This window comes from Hippocampus comes, unplaced genomic scaffold (genome assembly GCF_001891065.2).
Source record: "Hippocampus comes isolate QL1 unplaced genomic scaffold, H_comes_QL1_v1.1 scaffold112, whole genome shotgun sequence".
Taxonomy (NCBI): domain Eukaryota; kingdom Metazoa; phylum Chordata; class Actinopteri; order Syngnathiformes; family Syngnathidae; genus Hippocampus; species Hippocampus comes.
This window is the reverse complement of record NW_017805841.1, coordinates 2355597-2381337: the sequence shown is the minus strand read 5'-3', so window position 1 is coordinate 2381337 and position 25741 is coordinate 2355597. Positions and strand designations below refer to the sequence as shown.

At 41.8% G+C, this 25741-nt stretch overlaps 1 protein-coding gene across 2 annotated transcripts in view; it reads right to left on the bottom strand.

The window, feature by feature from the left end:
* Window positions 1-3469, bottom strand: part of sema3d (sema domain, immunoglobulin domain (Ig), short basic domain, secreted, (semaphorin) 3D) — a 43443-nt gene extending 39974 nt beyond the window's left edge. For both annotated transcript variants that reach the window (XM_019888365.1, XM_019888366.1), the window contains exon 1: window positions 3179-3469. In XM_019888365.1, coding sequence (XP_019743924.1) covers window positions 3179-3453 — 275 coding nt within the window. In that variant the 5' untranslated portion in view covers window positions 3454-3469. The remainder of the gene's footprint in view (window positions 1-3178) is intronic.
* Window positions 3470-25741: the final 22272 nt, after the last annotated feature.

The following is a 25741-nucleotide window of genomic DNA, read 5'->3' as shown; positions in this document are numbered from 1 at the left end:
ATGCAAGCACCATCCGCTTCTATTGTCCTTTCGCTCCAAAGCCATACCCACATTGGATATTTTTACAGTGTATGTGGTTTGCACAGTACATTTTAAGAGTTTAGGGTTGGGACTTTTTTGGGAACATAAATTTTAGCTTTTTGTCTTGGGGATTGGGGATGAGGGTGGGGGTGTCATTCAGGTTTCCTGATTTGTTTGAAAGTGTAGCTATGGAAATGAGCAAAAATGAATGCCAGTATGGTAAGGTACCGTCATAAAATCACTGCTGGGTAATATGGGACCATTTTGCCCTTTTTTTTGTGTGTGTGTTTTCATCCTCTGATTTGCAACAAATCACTGTCCTCATACTGGTAATGATAGAGACATGAACGTCGAATCAGTCTCATGGTCATAATCATTCCAGTTCCAGTGCTGCACAACCCGTGAACATATTTTCACCAGGCCAGACTTGTTTTGGCCCCAGTTGAGTGAAGGGAAAATAACTATTCTTTTTTTTCACGTGGCTTCAGAAAGGTACATCCTGAGCTATTTTTTTCCACAGACCAGTCCGAGCCAGACAGAATGTCTGCCTGCAAGCAATTGGCACCTCGTCACCGTGGACTCGGCAAACTTCGCAATTGACGTACATGTGCCCTCTGTACGACAAGGCTGGACTTTTGGGACACTGAGCTTGCGTACAACCTGAACGAGCAAAAAAAAAAAGTGCATCACTGCTGGAGGCCAAACGGGAGAAAACTTAATAACTTATGACAAGAGCAGGCTCCTCTTTCCCATTCCAGAACTCGAATAGAAAGTGGATTAAGACAGAGCACATTGTTACCTGTCAACACGTCCTCATTTTAGACTACGCGGGCGCCATGCGGGGACGAACACGGCGATGATATCATTTTTGGAGTCGTCTTTCTCTTGGCAACTTGTCAAAAACCTCCAACGTATCTTCAGAAATTCACGTTCTGTATTCCTTTGACAGTCTCCAACCTCCACCCCGCCCCCAGCGTCCTCAAGCTCCTTGTAGGGGAGTTGCAGAGAACCCTCAAACCGAGTGGAGAGCGGGGCCTTCAGACAAAAGCCATAAAACTGTCTCGCGTTTGCTTTTGTCTGCCGCTGCGCAGTGAATATTTCACAGTCAGTCCTCACCAAGTGGAATGTTTGACACACGGTGACTGTCAGCAGTATTTCGGGGAGGATGTGCATGCTAAAAAAAAAACGTGACAGAAGCCCTGCACTGCACACTCGTAAAAACAATGTACTGTCACTTGAAGATTCGAGGTGTTTATGTCACATGCATCGTAAAAAACGGCAATGAAATTCTTACTTCCCTTTACGAGTGTAGAAAACGTAAATAAAACCGGACGACTCAAAGATTTCTACACATGACTCACAGCTATATGAAACACGGATGTGACACATCAGACTGGATTTATACTGCAGGTCCAAGTGCCCAATTCTTATTTTAATTGCCGCATCTTTTTTTTTTTTTTTATGTCGGCATACTTCCATGAACAATTAAATTGACATATCTCTGAAGGGAACACATGAAACAAACCGCATGTCTAGACTTAACCAGGAGGCGACGAGCAATAATACATAAATGATAAATCTTGCATAATGTTTAGTTGGCCTGGGCTGACTCTTCCCCCGATTAATTTAAATGAGGCTGACCTCTATATTATACCATTCGTCGCTATGCACAATTATTTTGCTCATTTAATGATGAATATACTGTAGTTCTCTGTTTAATTGTTGATGTTTGTGTTTATGCTGAACTCGCATTGGCAGATGGCCAACACGTTTTGGGTTTTCATCTACATTCGGAAGAGCGCTGATTCCGATCTCAAGATATCAGATACCATGCACCCCCCCACCCCTCCACCAAACCAATTATGCCTCTGTGTGTGTGTGTGTGTGTGTGTGTGTGTGTGTGTGTATGTTCTTTTGTCATACAATACCGCAAAACAACGTGTAATTTATATTACTTAAGTTCCAAAGTGAATACATTGAGATGAATAAAAAGCTTGGCATGCCTTGTAGCACTTAGCATGTTTCGGGACCTCGGCCTCTTTCCAGCACTATTAATACCTGTTCCATCATCACGCTACTCTTATTTTTCAACACGTGATCCAAAATGGCACCCTCTAATGGATTCATTGCTGAATTCCAATGCAGTGGACCAAGTAAACATGCGTGTTGATGAGCCATAATGGCAACTATCCATCCATCCATTTTCCAAACCGTTTATCCTCAGTAGGTTTACAGTGCTAAAAAAAAAAAAAAAAATGTCACGCAGCACCAGCACCCAATGCGTAGTTTATGTTACAGGCGACAGCTGACTTGAATGAACGACGACTAAAATATTTGTGGATGTTTCAGTTTGGGTTTATACACTGGTATGTAGAAGCTCTTGAACACCTTCCAAAGCATTTAAAAATGTTCTGTTTTCTAAATAAGCTACAAAAAAAACAGTAATGCATATGATTTCTTGATGATGAATGTCACATGATACGTATTTCCTTAATGTGATTGATTTCCGACTCAATTTAGGGCATATAAAGATGAATTCATTTTGAAATTTCTAATTTCTTTTCAAAAAGTAAAGCTTACTGGAAAGAGTCTGTTTCACAGCACCTAGGATGCTCTTTCAGTCCATTCAGTGGTCGTTGCCTCATAGATACTTTGAAGCGTTATCTCAGCATCTCAACAGTTCTCTGTTGAGATTTGGATTCAAACTAATCATTTAAAACACTTTGGTGGCACGAGTGTGGGGATAGCACAAAACACATCATATTTTCAACCCCAAACAAAAAAAAGTTGTTTTTGTTGAAATGTGGATGAAGAGACAGAACATTTGTAACTCTTTGATTGGGAACACCTAAGAAGTTGGAGTTCTGGATAACAACGCATTGGCAACATATCATATGAAACTCGCAAACTTTGTTCACAAACAGCACCGTCATTAAAAACAATGTCAATGAAAGCAAATAAGTCATACTTGACACTTTAAAAGTTGGTTTATAAGCTTCAATCAGTTTCTTTAAAACAATCAGGTTGGTGTGATGATAATTCCATTTTATTCCATCATCGTATGGAATAAGATGAAAAACCAAAAAATGAGATGCAGTAGTGTTGATTTTTAAAACTGCGTGTACATGACAATGACATCATCAAGCTTGCATCTTACCTTCCTCTCTCACACGCGACACATGCCCGTCCGTCCGTGCCGCACCTGAAAACACCGCCGCCCTGCTCGCTTCCCTCGCACACAAGCTCAAAAGTCAAAATTGAAAAAAACAAAAGAGAGAAACAGCAGCAACAGATGACTCTGCCTTCCTCCCAACTCCAAACACACACAAGCGATCCTGTCTGATACAGTGAGCACTTTTCCCCAAAATGTGTCCACTCCCCTTGAATCCAGTGCTCTTGAACTCTCGCTGCACTCCTATCGTGTGTTTGCATGTGTGTGCATGCATTTGCATTGGAGTGTGTGAGTGTGTTGGGCTGCAGGCTCGCCCCTAGAGGGACAGACTACTCACTTCTAATTGGGGCCCTCAGCTCAGTGGGAAGGGCCCTTGAGCCTCTGGGCGTCTATAGATGGATGGATAGATATGGAGTGGTGCCTTGACTGACTTGAATTTACTTATTGAAATGCCACTAAGCCACCACCCGCAAAAAAAAACACTAAACAAATTGCATGAGCAACTTTAAAAAATTATAAGGAAAATAAGTCTCAGGAGAAGATCTGAGGTTTCACTGGATTTGCTGGAATCTCATAAGAATTTGAATCCTTATGCCTTTCTTTGGAGTCTTACAAGATTTTCTGAAGTCTCAAAAGATTTCTCGCGAGATTTTAAAAGCTCTCAGAACACTCTTTGAATTATTCGATTTTCTGAAGTCTCATGGGATTCTCCGATATTCTCTGAAATTTTACGAGCGTTTCTGTATTTGATGAATTGTGACATTTTTGAAGCCTTAGAGCACGTTTGAAGTCTCACAAAATCTATTGAAATCTCACAAGATTTGTGTATTTTCAAGTTTTACTTTGACTCTATGATAGTCTGTGCAGTCTTGAGAGATTTGATGATGAAGTCTCACAACTTTTTTGAAGTTTTACAAGATTTTCTGTAGCCTCACAAAAAAATTTACTGACACCTTCCAAGATTTGCTGGAATGTCACTTTGATATTTTATGAAGTCGCATGACATTTGTTGAAGGCACAAGATTTGCTAAAGTCTGACAAGATTTGCTGCATTTTCACAAGATTTCTTGAAAACATCAATACACAAAACTTTCTTTGAAATCCTAAAATTTCCATCAAGTCAGAAACAAAAGTCCTGAAGTCTCACAATATTTGCAAAATAGCTCACTTTCTAAAGGATTTCACAGTATTTGCAGCAATCAGGGATAGAAGTCTCATGAGATTTACTGTCCAGTGGGGATTTTGTGCCATGCAATTAATGTCCGCTTTTTCGTCATGTTTAAAACACTTTTTTTCACTGTGGCTTTTGACTCAGTAAAACTTTGTTCCATTGTTTTTTTTTTTGTTTTGTTTTTTGTGGTGTTTACCCCATTTTTATGTTAAAATTATGTTGTTTTAACAATCTTTGTTTTTGTATGTCTGATTTTTACTCCATGTACATTGTTGTGACTGTGGAATTTAAAGTGCTCTATGAAAAAAGTTGAGTTGAGTTTTGAGGTCTTTATTTAATTTTTTGTCGGGAAAGCTTTTTTTTTTTGTCATGCCACTGTGTTTGTGTGCCATGAAAAGCGGAATGAGTTAATAGCGATCAATAAAGACACTCCTCAAGGTAACCGTCTCCACTTTTCCGAACTGCCAATAGAGACACAAAACCCGGGCGTGGTGCTCTTCCCATCTCTGGTTTCCTACTTCAAAGGCAACTGGGCGCAGCAATATTATGGATATCTTTTTTTTTTTTTTTTTTTTGTGGAAGGTATTTTCCGAATTACTCACTGAATGATCGCAGCCCCATTTGAGGATGAAACAGATGTGTCAGTCCAGCCCGACTCTTATGTATCCATGGAGGTGACTGCAAATAAAGTATGATTTACTGAAAAGCCCCACGGCTAAGAAATGTTACTTTGATTTATGGACTATAATGATGTAGGTTGTGGAAAAAAAAAAAACATTACAATTGGCTTGGTGTTTTTTTTTTAATTTTTTTTATGTCTTTGTGGCTTCTCAATGATCCAAGTGAGTAACCTGCAAAGGTTAAATCGAGGGAACTGGAATTAATATATTTTTTGACTTGGGGCTGTTTTTGCCTGTTCCCCAAAAACATTCAGAAATCACTCGGGCATTGTTGTTATTAGGCAAACGGAATTGGAACCTATTCATGCAAATTCATAGTAATTGACTGGGATTTGATGGGATTTGAATTGAATTTAACCACATGATCTGTAAAATGAATATACTTTTCTGCCATTTTTCTTGTAAATAAGTCACTTTGAAAAACCTGATTTTTGTTCAACTGTATTTCATTTGTCTATGAAGCGCTAAACTTCCATTTGAAAGATTCCTTATTCATTTCACTTTATTCCCTAAGATTTACTTTGGAACATCTTGCAAGCCAAATGATGCCTCACTATCTCCCTCGGAAATCGTCATTTTCCTTTTGCAGGGTGGGGCGACTTGGCCTCACGTCTACCAGACAGGAGTGTGCGGCCTTTGTCCCCAGGCTGATTTCTAAATCAACATTGATTTCTTCGGCCCCGCCTGTCCACATGCACATGCACGTTTTATTGTGGAAGTTTCAAAAAGCAAAGCACACTCAGGGGGTGCTGTTTATAGTGATCTGTAGGTTCGGAGTTCATTGCTTTTGGGATGCCTGACAATGCACTTTGAAGTGGGAAGAAGTCATTGCGGTTGTGGTCCTTTTAAGGTTGTGCTACCTTAGAGGAGGAGGTTATGGGTTAATGGGTTAAAACAGAAACCTCCCGCCCCACTGGGAGATTTAGTCAGGGTGTGGACTTCCCCTGGATAACACACACACACACTCACACACACAATAAATCTGTTCGTGATGAACAGCATGGATGACACATATATGCGTGAGGAAATAAGTGTCGTTTTTTTCCAGCATTCTGTGTTAGAGTATTACCTGGATTTGGGCCACGGTGCACCATCACTGCACAAATAAATCCCTGAAACACACAAGTGGTGATATTATAACATTATTATTATCTCAGCCCTAAAGGACATATAATGTGATTTTTCTTCATAACATATTCAGTGCTGTTCACTCCCGACGTGTATATACGAAGCATATCAAATATGTTTGTTTATTTAGTTTTTGGAAGAGGATCTTGCACAGCTTGTCTGTGAAATTCAAGTTTGTAAACCACTATAATGATGAAAGGTAAAAATTTGTTGATGGGTCTCTGTTCATCAGGTTCATTATGAGCGGGAGGAAAAAAAAGTGGGAGTCGCACATGTTTCGGCACCTCATACTTGAACAGACTGATATATCCTTCCATCCATCCATTTTCTGATCCGCTCACACGAGTCACGGGGCGTGCTGGAGCCTATCCCAGCTGTCTTCAGGCAGTCGGCGCGAGACACCATCAACTGGTTGCCAGCCAATCGCAGCGCACACGGAGACGAACAACAATCCGCACTCACAATCACACCTTGGGATAATTTAGGGTGTTCAATTAGCCTGCCATGCATGTTTTTGGAATGTGGAATGAAACCGGAGTACCTGGAGAAAACCCACGCAGGCACGGGGAGAACATGCAAACTCCATACAAGAAGGCCAGAGCCGGAATCAAACCCTGCACCCCTGCACTGTCAGTCCAACATGCTAACCAGTCAAACACAGGGCCGGCCACAGTGATATATGTACGGTATAAATGGTGTGTGTCACTGTCATGATCCTGTCTTGTTCATTTTTCAGTGTGCGGTGGGTTTGGAGGGCGTTCCCTCCAGAGCTGCACCTGTCTCCAATCCTAGTTATCCAACTGCCCATATAAATTTAGCCACGCCGACAACTGGTTGACAGATTATTCAGCGCGTGCATACATGCGTGTACGTGCCGTACCGTCGATCGGGGGAGATTGGCTGCTCGAAAAGTAGTTCACTCAAAAAAGGTTGAGCACCCTTGTTTTCCAGCTTTGTTTTTTCTGTCCTTTTTGCAAGTTGCTTTCTGGCACTGACACAAGTCATGGAAGAAGAGATTGTTCTGAAAATATTCAGACTTTGGAGGTGGTATCAAAGGCCACCAGCGTGAAAACAAATGCGGAAGGTGTTATTCTAGAACACCTGACGACTGTCTTGACAAGTATTTTCTATGTTGTGCTGATCTCACCGGTCTGTGAAATGCTGCATTGCTGTGGTAAAGCATACACAGTTTCTTCTCCTGCGCTGGGTTGTGTGTAAAAGGCAAAAGTATGCGTAGATGAATACCAGATGTTCCAGCACGGATACTTTAGCAGGATCCCAGTGTAAAAAGATAATAAGGCTCTGACATTGGATCTCATCGCAGTATATTGTTCGGTGTAGTAATGTTGTGGTTACTGTTGTAAATTAATTGTGGGATGTTTGTGGGTCTCGGGGAGACTCGTTCCCAGAGCAGCTGTCTGTCAGATTGTTTAAAAATCCAGAGTGAAAGCTCTGTCATAGCCCAGCAAGGGGTTCTTTCATCCAATTAGGCCTAAGAGGGCTTCATCCAAAACAAAATAGAGAGGAACAGGACATTTTTTGGGTCATATTTTAAAACGTCTTTTTTTGTGTGTGGTTTTGCAAAGGCACTTTCGCTGCGGTGTGGCGTTTGCATGAGGCAGATGATGTTTGTGCACACGGAGCTTCTTTTGATGGATGCTTACTTTTACGTGGACGAAAGTGTCCTGCTGCTTTCCGTAACTCCATATCCTTTGTCATGGTGGAAGATTTTCTTCCCTAAAAGTTATCCTCACGGGTTAATTGTTTTGATTCCTCTATCGCTACTGGTTTGAATGCACTCTCTACCACACGCTACTCCACCTGACTGTACACTGCTCCACAACTCCATCAATGCATCCCTCCCCCTCTACTTCTACTTGTTCTGCAGCATGATCCTGGCTGATCCCTCACAATCGCTGCTACATGCTGCACAGATTTTAAATGATTTACAATGCAGACAAACCTGTTCCTTAGTCAGAGGCGGTGTCAGACCCTTCTGTACTCGACGATGCAAAAAAGGAGCTGACGTATAAGTACGTCACGGTTAGTGGCTTCTCTTGATGCATTTATACATAATGGGGAACAAAAGTATTAATAATGATTCAGTTACTGACTTGGTCCGTAACATGTCAGGAAGTAGGCAAAAATGCGGGTCACTGTTTTTCAAAGTAAAAGCATTTGTTTGCAAATGCCTTATTTTGATGAAACACAAAGATAATCAGTCTGCCTTCATGGAGGACAACAGAAATAAGAAAATATTTACTGTTGAGTGGCTGAAATTCCAAGAATTGGAATTTTGTTAAACAAGGTCTCTCAACAATCAGTCGAGTATCAAAAAAGTAATTAGCGATATTAGCTAATCGACAAGTTCTTCTGTAATTGCTGCACCTGCAAAATTCGGTTGTTATCTGATGACGTTAATGTTTTCGATTGTTACATGGAGAGCACAATTACCACCTCGGGCTCCATTATCAGCTCTGTAAAGAAGCAGGCGGCCGGCCAAATACTTTCCGCGTCAAAGGGATTAACGCATATTATGTTGGCAAAACTTTCACTTCTTATTAATGTGTTTGGATTGTGTAAGTGGCTCGTAGCTCTCTTCTCCAAGCAGTTGACAGTTGATACGACACAGAGGGTTAATTTATAGTCTCCCCTTGGCCGAGGAGCTTTGCAAAACAAGGTGTGAGCGCACAAATGCCTGTTTTATTAGAATCCTGACTGTCTCTTGTTTGTTTAGAGAAAGTTTTTTTTTTTCCCCCATACAAGCCCGCATGCAGCAGCAGGAGGTCAGCGTGTGTGTGCTTGTGTGTTGCAGGCGGTACAATCTGTGAGTCATTTCACGCTGTAATCAGGAAGATCTGCAGCGAGGGACGGCGCTTGCTCACAGAGGCAGCTCCCACACAAGCACAATCGGCGATTTTAAATGGCAGTGCAGCTTAGCTCTCATTTGTTTATCTTGAGTAGGTGCGATGCCACCTATCATGCAGAAGCTGGATCAGCTATTAATCAAGGTCAGACGTTCGATCATGGAAATGATCTCACGTGAACGAAAGGAGTGAAAGCAAGCGGGTACTATTTATTTACAATACCAGAAAGCCGCAGAATGCAAACAAACGTGTACCTTACACAAATTGGAATGACAACAATCACCACGCATTTGTATGAAATGTCCAAAGAGAATATTTAGAATCTTGTAATTGGAATGGAAATACAATATCAAGGTCAGAAGCAATTATATTATGTAATTGTCACGTGGTGTAATCAGGATGAAAAGTTGTACTATGAGAAAAAAAGAGATATTAACATAAAAAAAGTTGTAATAAAAAAAAAAAACGTTTTGTTGAATTAAAAAATCATACTGTACGAATCTTAGCTTTTCCTGACAATAGTTAATGTTTGATTAATTTATAATACTACAAAAATAATGTTTTTTTTTTTGTAGAGAGAAAGGTTTAATTGTAGAGGGAGCACTTCAGAAAGGAAGGGGGGAAAAAAGAAAAACAACACTAGATTGTCACTTGCAGTGTGCCACTGTTTCGGCCTTGAAAAAATTGTGGGACACAAAAGGGAAATTGAGGCGAGTGCTCTTTTTTGTGAGTCAACAAACCCTCCACCTCCACCATCACCACATCCATTACATCGAGTTGTCCATTTCAACGCTCCATATTTCCACACTATATACCTCTAACTGCACCCATCCTTGAATATTGACACAAACTGCCTTACATCTCCATTGTCTGATTGCTCTTCCCCAACAAAATGTTATTTCGATTGAAAACAAACAAGATTCTGTGGATTAGTCCATATTGGGCATAGCAAAACAACATCAACAATTACTTCAAACATCGGAACACTGCACACCGCAAAAGCCACACTGTTCAATTAAGTGCTCATAAACAAAAAGGGCCTTTTGGGAGTAAACACATCCAAGCGTGGAGAAGCAGCTCTACATGTTTATTTATCACATCTTTGGCTTTGTAAGTGATGGCCGAGTGTCTGAGGGAGCGTGTGACCATTTATTTATTTACAACTCGGCTCACACTTTCGTACTGCCGCTTTCTCATATTAATGTTCGCCAGGATACACATACAATCTGTGTTGGAGGGGAACCAAATACAAATACGGTACATTGCTGCCTCGTGGTACGAGTTTAATTTGCTCCATGAGCACACTTGTAGCTCAAAACAATCTTTGCCCATGGAAGTAAAACAGGCAGAGGTTAAACATCTGCCTGTGAATATTGTTATATTATCTGTGTACATTTGTTGCTTCACCGTTTGTGTTTAGATATCCATACATACACAATGTGTAATTCTCTTTGTTTGATGTTTAGTTTCCAACTTGGTGTGACTTTAAACAGATTGAAGACTTTTTTTTCAGAACAATTGTTCACTATCTGTCAAACTGCTGCTTGTTGGGAAGTGAGTTGAGTTGAGTTGAGTTGAATTGAATTCGCTGACACCATACAGTGCTTGTATCTCAAATTGTGGCTCGCAAGCCAAAGCAAAAAAATGGTTGATCGTCTGCTCAAATCTCAAAAATATTTATAAGTTGGGTCACTTCATATCTCAAGGCAATATTCATTGCTGTACCCCAGGAAATGGGCAAAATGTGCCCTAAATTGTTACTTTAAAGCAAAATGGCTGATTTGCGGAGTTTTTTTCAGACATGGCTTCTAATGATGTTTTTGTTGGTGTCTTCATACTAGAAATACCCACCGAACTTTACATTTGTACAAGAAATCGACGGCACTGCAAAAATAAGCCCCAAATGTTGAGAATGTGATTAAAATACTATTAAATGGTCAGGTAATCCCACAAGTAAAGACGGGAAACATTCCCTAATCTCCCACTTGCAGAAGCAAGGAGGAAAGAACCAATCATGGTGTGCCTGAGGAAATGGACTGCTCTGTTATCTTGTCCTCACTTTTAAAAATAAATGTTATTTTAAGGAAAATGTTCCTCTCCCTCCCACTTTTGAAAAAACTCCTGATTTGCTTCATCCGCACTGAAGTTCAGCAAATGAATGAAATTGATTTTCACAGCCAAAAAAACACACCACTGTCATAAAGGTGCTTTCCTGTAGCTCCAGTCTGGGGCGTTCATTTCTTTTGGCAGGATCTGCAGACTAAATAGTTGTGCTGACGTCTGTCTGGGACTCTGACGGCCCCTGACATTCCTCTCTGCTGAAATAAACACGACGTGGATCTCATCTCGATAACGTCGGCGGTGCTTCTGAAGGAGGACCGAGAAGCTCCAAAGGAGGACAATGCATTAATTGGACCCACAGGACAATTTTGAACGCATTGAGCCAGCCTCCTCCTATGTGTAGTTGTGTGTGTGTGTGTGTGTGTGTGTGTGTGTGAGTGTCCATATGTTGATGAAGGGCAGCTGTCTGGTTTTATCACAGAGACCTCTCCCGCCTCCGCCAGCTGTTCTCGCTGCGTAAAGCAAATATTCCAGTCCTACAGAAACAATCTCCTTTTCCATTGAGACGTTTAGCTAGATAGCAGGCTATATCGCATGTGATATGGCAAACAGGCCTTGTGATCTAACTTTGCGTGACTTTGGCGTGTCCACCGCCAAGCCTGTATAAGCTCTGATTGTCATCTTTACACCCTCACCACAAACCCTAACTGTTCCTCTTATTGACTTTTCACACTGCACTTAGCAGGGCGCAGAGCTAAGTGCAGTGTGAAAAGGCCTTTTTTAGAGTTAGGGTCAGAATGAGTGTGCAATGATGAAAAAGTCAGAGCAATGCGTCAACGGAACGTCGTGTCATGTCACCATGCAATATGCAAGGTGAGAGTTTGTCATTCGGGCAGAAACTTTTCCCTTCGGCAGCGGCGTCACTGTGACATCAGACGGACGCATCCGATTGGAGAGAGGCTGGTGGGGAGATATTACAATGCTAACAGGGGAAAAGAAGGTGATTATATATGCAGTAAACATCATAGAGGAAATGGAGGAAGTAATAATAAATGCGGCATCGAACTGTCCTGACCGTTGGGACATGAGAAAAAACATGACGTGGTTCGGAGGGCACAACAATGGGTGAAGATCTCCACCACATATATCAGAGATGCTGATGTTCCGTCTACTTAATGTCCAAAGCAATGGGAAAAGCCCCCTGGCTACTTCCGATTAGGAAGCTAAGCAGCCAAGACCAAAAATGGAGAAGCTTGCGCCAGGGTGCCGTTGTACCTGGGCTCCGCCCTGCAGTAAACACAGAGGAAACCAAGTGCAGTGTGAATAAGCTCTAACTTTGTCATTTTGTGCCCTCCAATACCTAACCCATAAGACCCTGGACACATCTGGGACTTGATCAACTCCAGTGTCTAGTGATAAATGGTTGAAAAATCCAATGAGTTTGATTTACTGCAGAAGTGTCCAGCACATTTAAAAATCGACAACAAAAATATTTCAAGGAGAACATAGAACACATTGGTTGAATCCAAAACCAAATGGCCAAAATATTTGCCCATTTTTGCAATGTCACAAGAGAATGGGAGCTTCGCATGATAACCGTCGGCCCCTTCCTTGCATATTTTCTACTCCAAATAACATGTAACTGACCACATGTTGGATAAAGGAGAGAGAATCATTGGGATACCTCAATGATTGTCTCACTCAAACCATCACAAGGCATGAGAAACCTCTGACTTTGACATCTTTATACCCTTACTCCTAACTCTAACCCTAACCTCTAACCCATGTAGGATTACGGTCCTGGTCAATGAATGGAAGTGAAGACAAGGAGAATGCGCAGTATGCTTTTATACTGCTTGCAGTAGGGTGGGAGACACGTTAAAAAAAGGCATAGTTAAAATATTAGCCCACCCAACAGGGGTGTGACACACATTTTCTGTGGAATAATATGTTCATATTTGAGATTCAAACCACATGGCGCTCGACTTAAAGACCATAGTTTGGTGCCTTGGAGACTTGAACACTGTATATACAGTAAAGAAGTCCCATACTGTATATTTCTGAACTCAACTTTATTTATGGCGCACTTTAAAAATAACATCTGCAGCTGTAACTAAATGCTGGACATAAAACACAATAAGCAAGGCATAAAGAAGGATATATAATCAATAAATAACAAATATACTGTAGTGACTTCTCTATACATAATTCACCACGAACTGCAAATATGTGAATGCAATGGTTAGAAGTAATTGCGGTCCCTTTAAGGACCGCCATGTTTAGTTTTGCTTGTCGCTATGGAAACTGATTTTCAGCGGTTCTCAGTTTTGCGCGGTAGCTTTTTCGATGTGCTAAATAATGACACACTCAGTGTGTGAACGTGAGAAATTGTCGCATTCTTTTACAATTTCCACAATACTCATGAAAATATACAAGAAGAGTTCCATTGTCATTGCAATTGAACATTTAATCAACGATGTCCACTGAAGCGGGTGCTGGGATGCTCAAATTGTAATCTTGGCATCACGGCATGAATAACATTCATCCGTTGAGACTTTTAGCTAGATAGCAGGCTTTATCGTGTGTGCGATATGACAAACAGGCCTTGTGATCTCACTTTGCGTGACTTTGGCATGGCGCGCTGACTGCAGCGACTGAAGTTCCAATCCAAACAACTGCACTGTTGGCAAATAACCTTACCTTGCACATTATCATCAGTGTCTAAGAGCACATGGAAAAAAAAACAGCTAAAATTCCCTAAAAGTGCAAAGTGTGTTACACAGCGCAAAAAGAATAGAGGATGGAAAGGAAAAATAAGGAAGACTAACTGAGCCGTTGTGACGGTTTGACCTCCAGATTACTCCAGTCATCGGCAATTGGTTTTGCTGATTTAATGATGGGCACACTTCAAATATTGCATATTTTCATCATATTTTGTGGTATATGCTTTCGCTGTGGTTTAGATGTGCAGCGGGTGCTTTTTAACGCATTTTTGGGGGGTGTATGACTGTCACGTCAAACTGGCATTGACGGAGTTTACGCAATCTGACATGTCGGATTTGTGTCCACATTTGCGAGAGGCATGATTCCACTCTGAACATATCCATTTTCATGCATTTTTTTCTGTTTATTCTGGCCAATTGTGCCGCTTGAGAGCAAATATTTGCAATTGTGTCAACTGTGCCATGGATTATAAATCTAACCATATTCACTTTCATCCCATCAAACAGACAGCATAGCCGAAGTAGAGTAGTTTGAGTATTATTGCAGGGGAAAAAAAAAATTCTGATATAGAATAGCTGAAACAAATGATCGGATCCATACAAATACTGCAAACTGACACAGTCGAATGGTCAATGAAAGAAAAACAAAAAGAGGCTTTGGGGTTTCTTCCTCTGGTGGAAATGCATGCAGATTTTTGCACACCTCCACCTTTCGCTGTACTTATTGAGCATACAGACTGGAGTCACTTCTTATGAATGCTAATACACCAACTGTTGCAATTCCAAATTAAAGGTTAAGGTACACTGGAACCCTACAACACCAATTGTGAAGTTTTCTATTCAAGGGGGCAACAAGGAAGGTTTTCCGAAGGTCATTTTGGAGCTCCTCACGCATCACAAGTTGCTCTGTGAAATCGGGGGGTGGTCCACTGAGCTCGGCTGGATTTCCCCAAACATTGAGACAGCTCTCAGAAAGACGGAATCAGGGTTTGACGGGTTTGAATAAATTGCAGTCGGCCTTGTTTCCTGTGACGGAGAGGTGGTCAGCCGAGAAAGTAAAAACAAGATTTGAGAAGAGTTTAAGCAAACGGGACAGGCAACATTGTAAAGGGCACGTGTCCACTCAACCGACACGTTTACGTTTTCTTTACATTATTCATGCCAGTTGACATTAACGTGAAAGGACGGGATGCAGCGGGAGTATGCGTTTCGTTGCGCCGGCCGGCTCTCGGCGCTCGCTAAATGAATCACTTTAGATTGCGGCCGCATCCTGTGTGTTGGCCTCAGCTCGTACGTGCGGTCGCTGGAGCAGAAAGAGCACGGGAGAAAGAGGGAAGGGGAAGGAGGCATGATAGATTTCTTGATAAACTACTGCTTGCGGGGTCAGCTCTCACAAAACAGTCAAGCTTTTTTTTTTTAATTGTTAAAAAAATAACAAACATGATCCTCATCCCTAAATTACAGCCAGTCACTCCTGATAAGAAACATGGCGGCATAGCCCAGACATAGCTGGCCTATTTGGTCACTGACAGAACATCCACTGTTTGTTCTTAATGTCTTGCCTGCTCCACTGACTCTGTTATTAACCCAGTTATTGTTTTCTGCACCTTGTCATTATAAAAGCATTGACATGAATTTAATGAAGTCTCACTGTGCATGGAGCGTGACTCATTTGTGTTTTAGGGAGAGTTTTTAATGTCACAATTTAGGACAGTTCCTGGGTATCTCAATATGGTGTTACCCTGACTTACAAGTGCCCTAAGTTACAAATTTTGGGGGAAACGAGTCAACATGACTTTCTGCGAGCAAATATTTGACTTATGAGTGGTCTTGAACCACTCCACCTATAGATTGCAGCAGCAAACTTCACAACATCCAACCACGTCAATTCATGTCAATTTTTGGGAACGTTTATCTACATATACTGTGTATATATACACACACACACACACACACACACACACACACACACACACACACACACAGATAGATAGACAGACAGATAGATGGATAGATAGCCTAAAAGGATGGGATGCAGCGAGGATATGCGTTTCCGACCTCAGTGGACCATCACCTGACTTTATAGCTTGATTGTGTGTGTGTGTGTGTGTGTGTGTGTGTGTGTGTGTGTGTGTGTGTGTGTGTGTGTGTGTGTGTGTGTGTGTGTGTCTCTCGCAGGGCGTGCTGGAGCCTATCCCAGCTGTCTTCGGGCAGTAGGCAGGGGACACCCTGAAACGGTTGGCAGCCAATCGCAGGACACACAGAGACAAACAAATTCACACACACAAAATCACACATTTTAAGATAACCTTTATTTGTCCCACACTGGGGAAAGTTGCAGTCTACAGCAGCAAAATTTGGAGGGATGGGGGAGAAAAAAATTTTTGTTGTTTTTTTTGAGTGTTCAATCAGCCTGCCATGCATGTTTTTGGAAAGTGGGAGGAAACCGGAGTACCACGAGAAAACCCACGCTTGCACGGGGAGAACATGCAAACTCCACACAGGACTGCCATTTCTAAATCTTCAACCTCAAATGTCTTTTCTGGTTCTGCTCATTCTTAGACACCATGAATCACTTGTACGTTCAAGAGTTGGCACAAATTGCATGCAAACAGGTGCCTAGTTAGCAACATGTGCTCTTTTTGTGCATTTCAAATAGAGTCGTGCCATTGTCATAATCCAAACTTGATGTGAGTCAGTGAAACCCAAGACTGGAAGGAGCAATAGCAGCTAATTGGAAACACCTCGTAGTCGTAAAGAGTTTGAATACAAAGTGCTTTTGTTGGGTGACCAGGATGGGAGAGGGGCAAGGTGGGTGACTGGTGATTTTGTGTGTGTGTGTGTGTGCGTGTGTGTGTGTGTGTAGGCATTTGTGGTGGTATCTGGCCCAGACTTGAGCCATAAAAACACCTTCACCTCCATTTGTTTCTAACGAGGCTGTGGAAAAAGGCACACAGCTCGCCGTCCTTCAGCCAAGCAGGAAATTAGGAGCGACTGGTACAATGAGTCACTGTGGAGTGCAAGTGGCACTGGGCAACAGTGTAGGCTAGCAGTGTTAGCGGCGGTGTCAGTCAAGTGTGCCACTTATTGACCTCCAGGGCCCACACGGCCGGGAAACAGGCTCATTCGCACTACTTGATGTTTCGTCGACTGTATGGCTCTGTTAAATGTAGCCGGGCATTGTGTGAAGTATATTGAAGAGTGTTTTTTTATCACTCTCTTTTCCACACAGGCTGGTAAAAACTAATTATCATCTGATGGATGAACACAGGACTGATTCAATAACCGCCTTAACAGCTCCAATGGCAGACCATACTCCCATAATTGCCCTTTTAAAATTGCATTTTTTTAATTTTTTATTTATTTATTTTTTACATGAAATGTGTCAAATAAAATAAACAAATGACAGTCATGGAAACAAACCTCGGCGACTGCTGGTCGAGCTGTCGTCTTCGGTGTAGCCCACTTTCACCAATGCAAACAATTTGGCGAAAAAGTGAAGTGCTGCTTATATTCGCGGTCTGCTGATCTACAAGGCCGAAACAGAGTATGTCTTTCGTTGCCATGGTGACAAGCGGCAGCAAGCATGAACCACAAACTGCACACAAGGCCCTGTGAAGACGGCAAAAGAATGGATTGTATTTTCACTCGTGGAGGCACCAAATTGTTGACTACAGTGGACGTCCTTCTTGTTACGGTTTGACACCCACTGATTCACATATTCGCAGATTTTTATTTTCTAATTTTTTTCCAATATATTTTTTTTCTCCCCCACCCAATCTCCCATTTCTATTTACATTGTTTCCAACTGAAACATTTGTTTGGAACAAATTTGGAATGTCGCCCTGACTGGAGCAAATTGTATTCACCCTTAAGTTGACCCCCTCTCTGTAAAATATTTCTGCAAGTCTGTGAAAATGTGCGAAGTCCAAGTGAGGTACGGTCATCATACTGTAAATGATTAATTAATTTAGGATGAGTTTTCAATCCCCCCAAAAAAGTCATCAGTCAGTTAAAACATCCAGGCGAACATCAGCTAAAGCTCAAAACAACACAAGTGAAACAAGATTTCAGATCATCCAGAGAAAAATAAAACAGTGTAAAAACTATTTCTGAATTTTCTTAATGTTGATCAAGAACATTTCGTCAAATATCCGTATTTAGTACAAAATGTAATTAATAAATACTTAAGATGTGTGTTTAGCCATGTCTGTCTGGCTACTATTGAAAAACACGTATTGTATGATTATTTAGCCTCACTTTGACACTCCTTAAAAGAACGTGATCGTCAATCTAAAGGAGGTCTAACAAGAATGGATAGAAGGATAACATCGCAATGTAAATGCAGATAAAGAAACCCCCATATCTGCTCTTCATCTACGCTAATGGTCCTTGGTGGAGTTTGTGCTCGTCTACGTGTTTAACCTTTCGGAATCCGAGGTCACTACTGACAAGTCGGATCTGCTTGTAAATCCAAAGAGTTTTATATTTTCCTTCCACCTGGGATTGCTCATTAGATTGGAACGGCGCAAGTGAAATCAAGACCATATGCTTGTCAAAGTACAAAACTCAATTAGCACGCAAACAGGCTCCATGTGATGTGGCATTGCGTTTCAGGAGGACGTCGCTCACAGTCGTGGACCAAAAGCAAAAGGAGACCCGATTTCCATGTGCGATTCTCAAGATACTCATGAAAGTATTATGATAATTGCATGCGAGTTTCTCTCGGAGTGGGGGCACAAACACGGCCTCTTGTTATGAACTGATAGTCTTTAACCTTTGCCGCTTTGAAAACTTCGCAGCCAACCTTCACATGTTTGGACTTCAGCTCGAGCACGTTCTCGGCCTGAAAGTTCAGACAACAACATTCCCAGCTGGTCCAATATCAACGGTTTCTCACGGCCTGTGCGGCTTACACAGATAATAACATTAGATCCAAAGCCAGAGACCTCCATCTGATCCGTTAAAGGTGTGCTGTGATATTCGGCGCACGATCATCAAGTACCTCACACTGTGAGATGGGGCCACCGTGGATCGTTCTGCACAGATGTTCAACTGGTTTGAAAAGTGAGGGCAATTTGGAGACCAAGTCAACATCCTGAACGTGCTGTTCTGTTCCGACAAGTCCGTGACTGGGAACTCCCAACAAGACCTGGATTTTTGAAGCCCATCCAACTGAATCATCACACAATTACTCCTGGGCTGACGTATTATCTTGAGGGCTCCAGTGAAGGTTCATAAGAGGTCACCGACTACCTCATACAGTGGAACCTCCAAAGTCGACCACAATCGATTCCATGATACTAATTAACCTCGTTTGAGATCAATTATATTTGTCATTATTGGAATAATTGTTTCCAACACCCAACAAGAGGTGGAATTTTTGAGACAATCTAGCGCCAGGAGTCTCACCATTCTCATTTCTCCTGCCTTAATACATCAACTTTGAGGATCCCATGAAAGGAACCCCACTGAAGATCCACACAAGATCACCGATTGCTTATTATTACAGTGGTACATCAAAAGTCAACCACAATCTCATGTCGCCTCACTGACCATGCAAGCCAGATGACCGGGAAACTCTGCTCTAACCTCCTTTACCTGCGCAAAGACCCCAGAGTGTATCGTGACCTCTTCCGGTCGACTTAATCACATCGCTAAACACTAAAATGACCCACGCAGGAAACGGGACTTAAAACCAGGAAGTTCAGACACAGGGACAGCCTGAGGCCAGTCATCAATCATCAACATTGAGAGTTTCTGTGCATGTGTGAGTGCATTTGTGTATATGTGTGTTTCAAAGCATTAATTGTTTCCACCGTCGTAAAAGATAGAACTAAAGCATCACCACAGCAACAAAAATGTTGACGTAAAATTAAAAAAGTCTTTTACATAAAGCATAAAGCTTTTTTTTTTTTTTTTTTGTGAGGCTTCCCGGTGAGTTTTGTTTCACTTTTGTAATTGCGGCCCAACTTCCTGTTTCCTAGGTTACATGTGTCACAAATGCGACAAGAGCACAACATTTTCCGAGCGTCGCAACCTTTTGTCCTTCATAACAACAGGAAACCAACACTCAACTATTTGTGGTTGCTGTTTTTAATGGAGTTTTGCACCAACACGATGAGCTGCTAGTTCTTACTTTTCAGTCCAGGCAATGAACAGAAAACCAAATGTAAAAACTGGAGTGTATTAATTCTAAATATCTCCTCTTTGATTTTAAGTATAATAATAATCACAACAAAGGGGGAATATTTATTTTTGTGGTGGGGGGAATTCTAAAAAAAACTCTCTCCATATTTCTATCAAAGCTATAATCTACAAAAGTGACCCATGAGTACTCGTGGCTCAGCACCATGCACAGATTTATTTGTTTCTTTTTGGGGGCGGGGTTTTGTTGGGAGAGTAAACTCCCGTTTTTCTTTGAAAATGTATATTGCAGCTTTATCAGTGTTTTTTTTTTTTTTGGGGGGGGTGGAGAATATTTATTAATCATTGAGTTTATGAAACAAATTCCGCCCCGCCACCAATGCATTTCAATGGACATCAGTTATGCGCTAATTTTTCATTCATCTTCACAGGCTGCCCGGGCCCCACCCACACAAACAGCAGGGTTTCACTACATTTGTTTGCAGTTGTAATATCACCTTTTGCCACTAGATGGCAGAAATGGCTTAATTGCACTTACACCTGAGGTGCACAAAATGAGTTCTTGCACATTTTTCATTTGCTGTTTTGCGCCATCCTTGAATGGTCATTTTTATGCAAAAGAGCCCTTTACATCGGGAAAAAAAAACTCACAGTATGTGGTTATTTAGTTTACTATAAAACGTTTGTTGTCGAATATTGGGTCTTTTATACATGCCTTGAGAAATGTACTATGAGAAATTAATATATTCAGAGCGTTTATTTTGCATGTACTCTATGCGCTTGTTTTTTTTTTTAAGTTGCCCACCCCACCTTTAGAGTGTAGAAGGTCGAGCAAGAATGCGTAATTAATTGACAGCTGCACAGAGGTGTGTCACAACATGGTGCCAAAGCACAAAATTTCTCATAAAGTTAAGGTCTGATGAAATGAATTTCTTCTCCTCAGTTCAACATAGGTGCTTGAAAGCAACATGCAATCAAATGGCACCAAAACACTATTTTATATTAGACACGCCTTTGTCCTGAACACAATAAAAAAACGAAATGGTGACTTTTTCAAGGGAGGTTACCTTCCAAAAAATAATTCAAGAAAAGGCAAATGCATTGCTAAATATTTCCTCAAAGTGCTCCAATCAGTGACTTAGATGTGTCATCCACTTCAGCAAAATAAAGGCCTACCTTTTCCTATCATGAAACTATATACGGTAGTTGTTTTTACTGCATTTCTCCAATTACATTTTAGTTACATTTTGCCCACTTTAACTTGCCATAAAATGTAATTTACTGGTTTGACCAAGGCCGCAGGATTGAGAATACTGGGTCAATGACCTGAATGGTAAATTGAGCTTCTTCTCTGCAGTCCTTGTTGGAATGCATGAAGTGTCAGACTAAAAGATGTTACGTGAGGTAAAATCTTTCACACAGAGGCAGAACGCTGGCCGTAATTTACATTTCAACAACTATGTTAAATTCAAAAATTAGATGTGGCGGAAATGATTAACTTGAGGCACTGGTTGAACAACTTTTCTGCTGTTTGGATTCATGGTACAGATGATGCTGAAATGGTTAGCGCATTGTGTAGTTCCTACTCTGACACTTGACAAGTGACCTTCACACAGTCTTGCAATTTTCTCTGCAAACTGTTTACAGCATCCGCTCCATTTATCCTCACCCAAAAGCTTTGGCTAGATTACATACAAGGTTTGGATTGGATTGACATATCTGGTGGCGCAACCCCGAGCACACGTTTTGGTTATTGTTTTTGGTTCAGGTCAGCGGTATTCACTGGCTTTTCGCCACCGGACGTGGAAGTAAGCTGGTGCCTTTTATTCCAAAATTTCTATTTCTGTCCTTTCATATATCAAGTGTCTCTGCATCATGCTCTCTCTCCGCCGCCGCAGCTACACAAACAACAAGCTGACGGCGGCGTTTGAGTGCGCATTCATCATTCACGTTAAACTAGAGGAGTCTTCCTCGCAATCGCGCTGTCCCGAGGGGTACGGGAAAAGAACGTCGCCTGTCAGCAAAGAAGAAACCCGACACATCTCGGGGCCTGCGTCGTGTGGCATTTGGTGGAAATGAAGGCGATTTCAGCTTGCTCTGCGTCATTGCATTTTGGCTGCACAGCAGTAATAAATCACATAAATATGGAATGGGTTTCAGTTGATTGGCTTCCAGCTTTTGTGCTTACACAGACACACACACACACACGCACACGCACAAACACACATGCGCATACTTTAAGAGTCCTGAAAGTTATTAGTCACATACGTGTGCTTTGTCGAAACATGAATTAATCCATCCAGCCATTTTCTACCGCTTACCAGGGTTCAGGTCGCGGGGGCAGCAACTTTAGCAGGAAAGCCCAGACTTCCCACTCCCCTGCCACTTGTCGCAACTCTTCCCGGGGGATCCTGAGGCGTTCCCAGGCCAGCTGGGAGACATAGACTCTCCAGCGTGTCCCGGGTCATCCCCGGGGCCTCCTGCCGATGGGACATGCCCAGAGCACCTCACCAGGGAGGTGTCCATCTTAATCAGATGCCCGAGCCACCTCATCTGGCTCCTCTCGACGTGGAGGAGAAACGGCTCGACTCTGAGCACTCTCACCTTATCTCAAGAGAGAGCCCGGACACCCTGCGGAGGAAACTCACTGAATGCACTGATTCTAATGTCTTCAACTGACCTGGTTGGCCTCCTTTGTTGTGGTTTCTCTTGAAATGGTTCATGTAGCACATCATCCTGTGTGACACCTGCTTTTATCTCACCACTCGAGCCTCTTGTAAATTGTTGATGTGTGTGTGTGTGTTATGTCTTTTTGTGTGATTAATCCAAGTCACTGTTTTCATCCAATCATTTTCTATGCGGCTTATCCTCATTAGTGTTACGGATGAGCTGGAGTACATCCCAATGTATTATAGGCAAGAGGCTGTATTGGTCGGCAGCCAAGTGGCAGGACACCGTTCCACAAACAAACATCCACACTCACATTCAAATCTGTGGGTAAATTAGGAGCTTCAGTGAATTAAAAATCCACTCGGCATGGAAGTGAGGTCATATAAAATGCTTGTCTGCCTAGCGATGGTGTCATGTAGGAGGGGCACTGGATTGTCCGTGATGGACAGAAGTTTGTTCATCACCCTCCTTTCTGCCACAGACTGTCCAACTCTGTGCCCATGACAAAGCTTTGACAAACTTACAATTCCGATTCAGATCCAAACTCCCAATTTCCCAACTGTGAGGCAGATGTGCGAACCACTCATCCGCTGTGCCACATCACTTTTGCTGCTTTTCTAGAAGTATGCTGTCAACATACCATTTGTAGTACTACAAGCTGACCAGGAGAAAATCATCCATGCTTTTATCTCTAGTAAATTTGATAATTGTAATGGTCCTCTGACTGGATTCCCGCAAGGGAGCATCAAACAGCTGCAGCTCTTCAAAAGGCTGCAACTCATGTTTTGCCCAGAACAAAGAGATCAGAATATATTATTTCAGTCTGAGAGGATTTATGCTGGCTTCCAGTCAGTGGGAGGAAAGATTTTCAAATTCTGCTCATGGTCTTTAAATCCCTGAATGGTTTAGTTCCCATTTCCATTAAATGAATACTAACGGATTACAACTCAGAATGGTGTGAGACTCAGGTCAATTTGTGGAGCCCAGGTTTCAAAGCAAACATGGTGAAGCAGCAGTTAGCTGTTATGCTACACGCAAAGGGAATAAACTGCCAACAGAACTAAAGCCGGCTTCAAGAGTAAATGCTTTTAAATTAAGGTTAAGTACCACGTCTTTTCCCCATACCCATGATGAAGGTCTCTCAAAGCATTTTTAAAATCATGCTCTCCAAAATCATGTTCTTGGACTGTACGTTGTGAATTTTTGTAGAGGTCTTTTTATTAATAGCCTCTCTGACATTAATAAGTGGATGATTAATTATTTATCAATGATTCAGGTCGGGAAAGTGTTGTTTTTTTGACACTTTACACCACTTGTATTTTTAGATAAAAATGTCAATCAATGCGATGTACTATTGTACCTAAAACTTGGGGGGAGAAAATGACAGACATGATGATTTTGATGCGCTTTCATTGTTTTAAGATTCCCTCAAGACCCTTCAAAGAAAACAGGTGCTTATCTCTGCAAGAACCTGAGCAAACATTTGTCGGGAGTGCTTCATCAAAGTTCAGGGTGAAGCAAGAACATTCATGGTATTTGCATTGCTATCAAATGTCAAAATGGGTCAACTTTGACCTCAACAGTATGTAAGGATTAATTGATTTTACATCTTTTATATACTTTTACAAATATGTTTGTTCGACATGATTATAATTTACATCTTAAATATATGTTAATTGTTTTGTTTCTTTTAGCAGTATTACATGTTGTGATTTGTGCCACTGGGAATGGCTGCTTTTGAGCATGATTTAACATGCAACCAACACACGTTGCACGTGTCTTCCGTTGTCATGTGCTGCGGGGATGGAGCGGAGGTAACACAAACTGGTCTCAAGCGCTTGACGTTGACGGATTGGGGGCAGCGCTAATCCTCCCTGAGGCCCGCATGCCACTTTTGACCCCCGTTGACATCCGTGGCCCTTTTCAAAGTCAAAGATCTAAACACATTTTCAGTGTATCGCTCCTCGCTCACACAAATTACAGCCTTGAGGATCATTTACGGCCTGCCGTCCATACCAATTCTGGTTCGGACGATTTTATTGCTTGTGAGGGGAAAATTTGAGACACAAGTACTGTATGGTAGCAGTCAACACAACAAGCAATTTGTCAGTCCTTCCAAAAAAAAAAAAAAAAAAAAAAGATTCTAAATTGTTTATTGCCAATCCAAATTGAAGTTGACCGTCAAATTAAAAGGGCGGCACAGGTCTGGTTTGGACATCCGCCTAGGACTTCAGCCTAAAACATGAGGGTGACAAAAAGTAGGGGGTTGTGACACACAAGCCATCCATCAATTGTCTCATATACTTCAGTTTTTTTTCAGGACTCGCCATTTGACCAAATATGATGTCATAGCCCCAGTCTTAAAAAGTGGAGTGGTTCCACTTTGAAGAGGTTTTCTGCTCTCCGAAGCCAATTGATGTTGCTTTTAAGAGCTTTCTAAGTGTGCTTGGGAGGATGAAGCGTCGTATAAGGAAGACACTTTTGTGCTCGTCATTAAAGTGTCTTATGGACTTCTTTGAGGAGGAAGCAGTGAGATTCACTATGACTTGTGTACACATGCGTTAAAAACACGCACTGTAAAGCACACAGCCTCCTCTTTTCATTACATTATGAAGAGTTGTGTGATATTTGTTTCATTTATTTAGCTGTACTTTTTCTAAATTTCCTTTGTATTTGTTGCTAAAAGTTCAGTGAATTGATCTATTTTAAATCATAAAATCGAACCATTAGAAAAAAAGAAAATTGATGCATATAGAACATTGTTTTATTGTATAACATCCATCCATCCATTTTCTGATCCGCTTATCCTCACAAGACTCGTAGAGCGTGCTGGAGCCTATCCCAGCCGTCTTCGGGCAGTAAGCCTTGGACTGGTTGCCAGCCAATCGCAGGGCACACAGAGACAAAGAACCATTCGTGCTCACAATCACACCTAGGGACAAATTGGAGTGCTCAATCAACCTGCCACGCATGTTTTTGGAATGTGAGAGGAAACCGGATTACCCGGAGAAAACCCACACAGGCACGGGGAGATCATGGCAATTCCACACAAGAAGGCCGGAGCCGGAGTCGAACACTGCACCTCTGCACTGTGAGGCCGA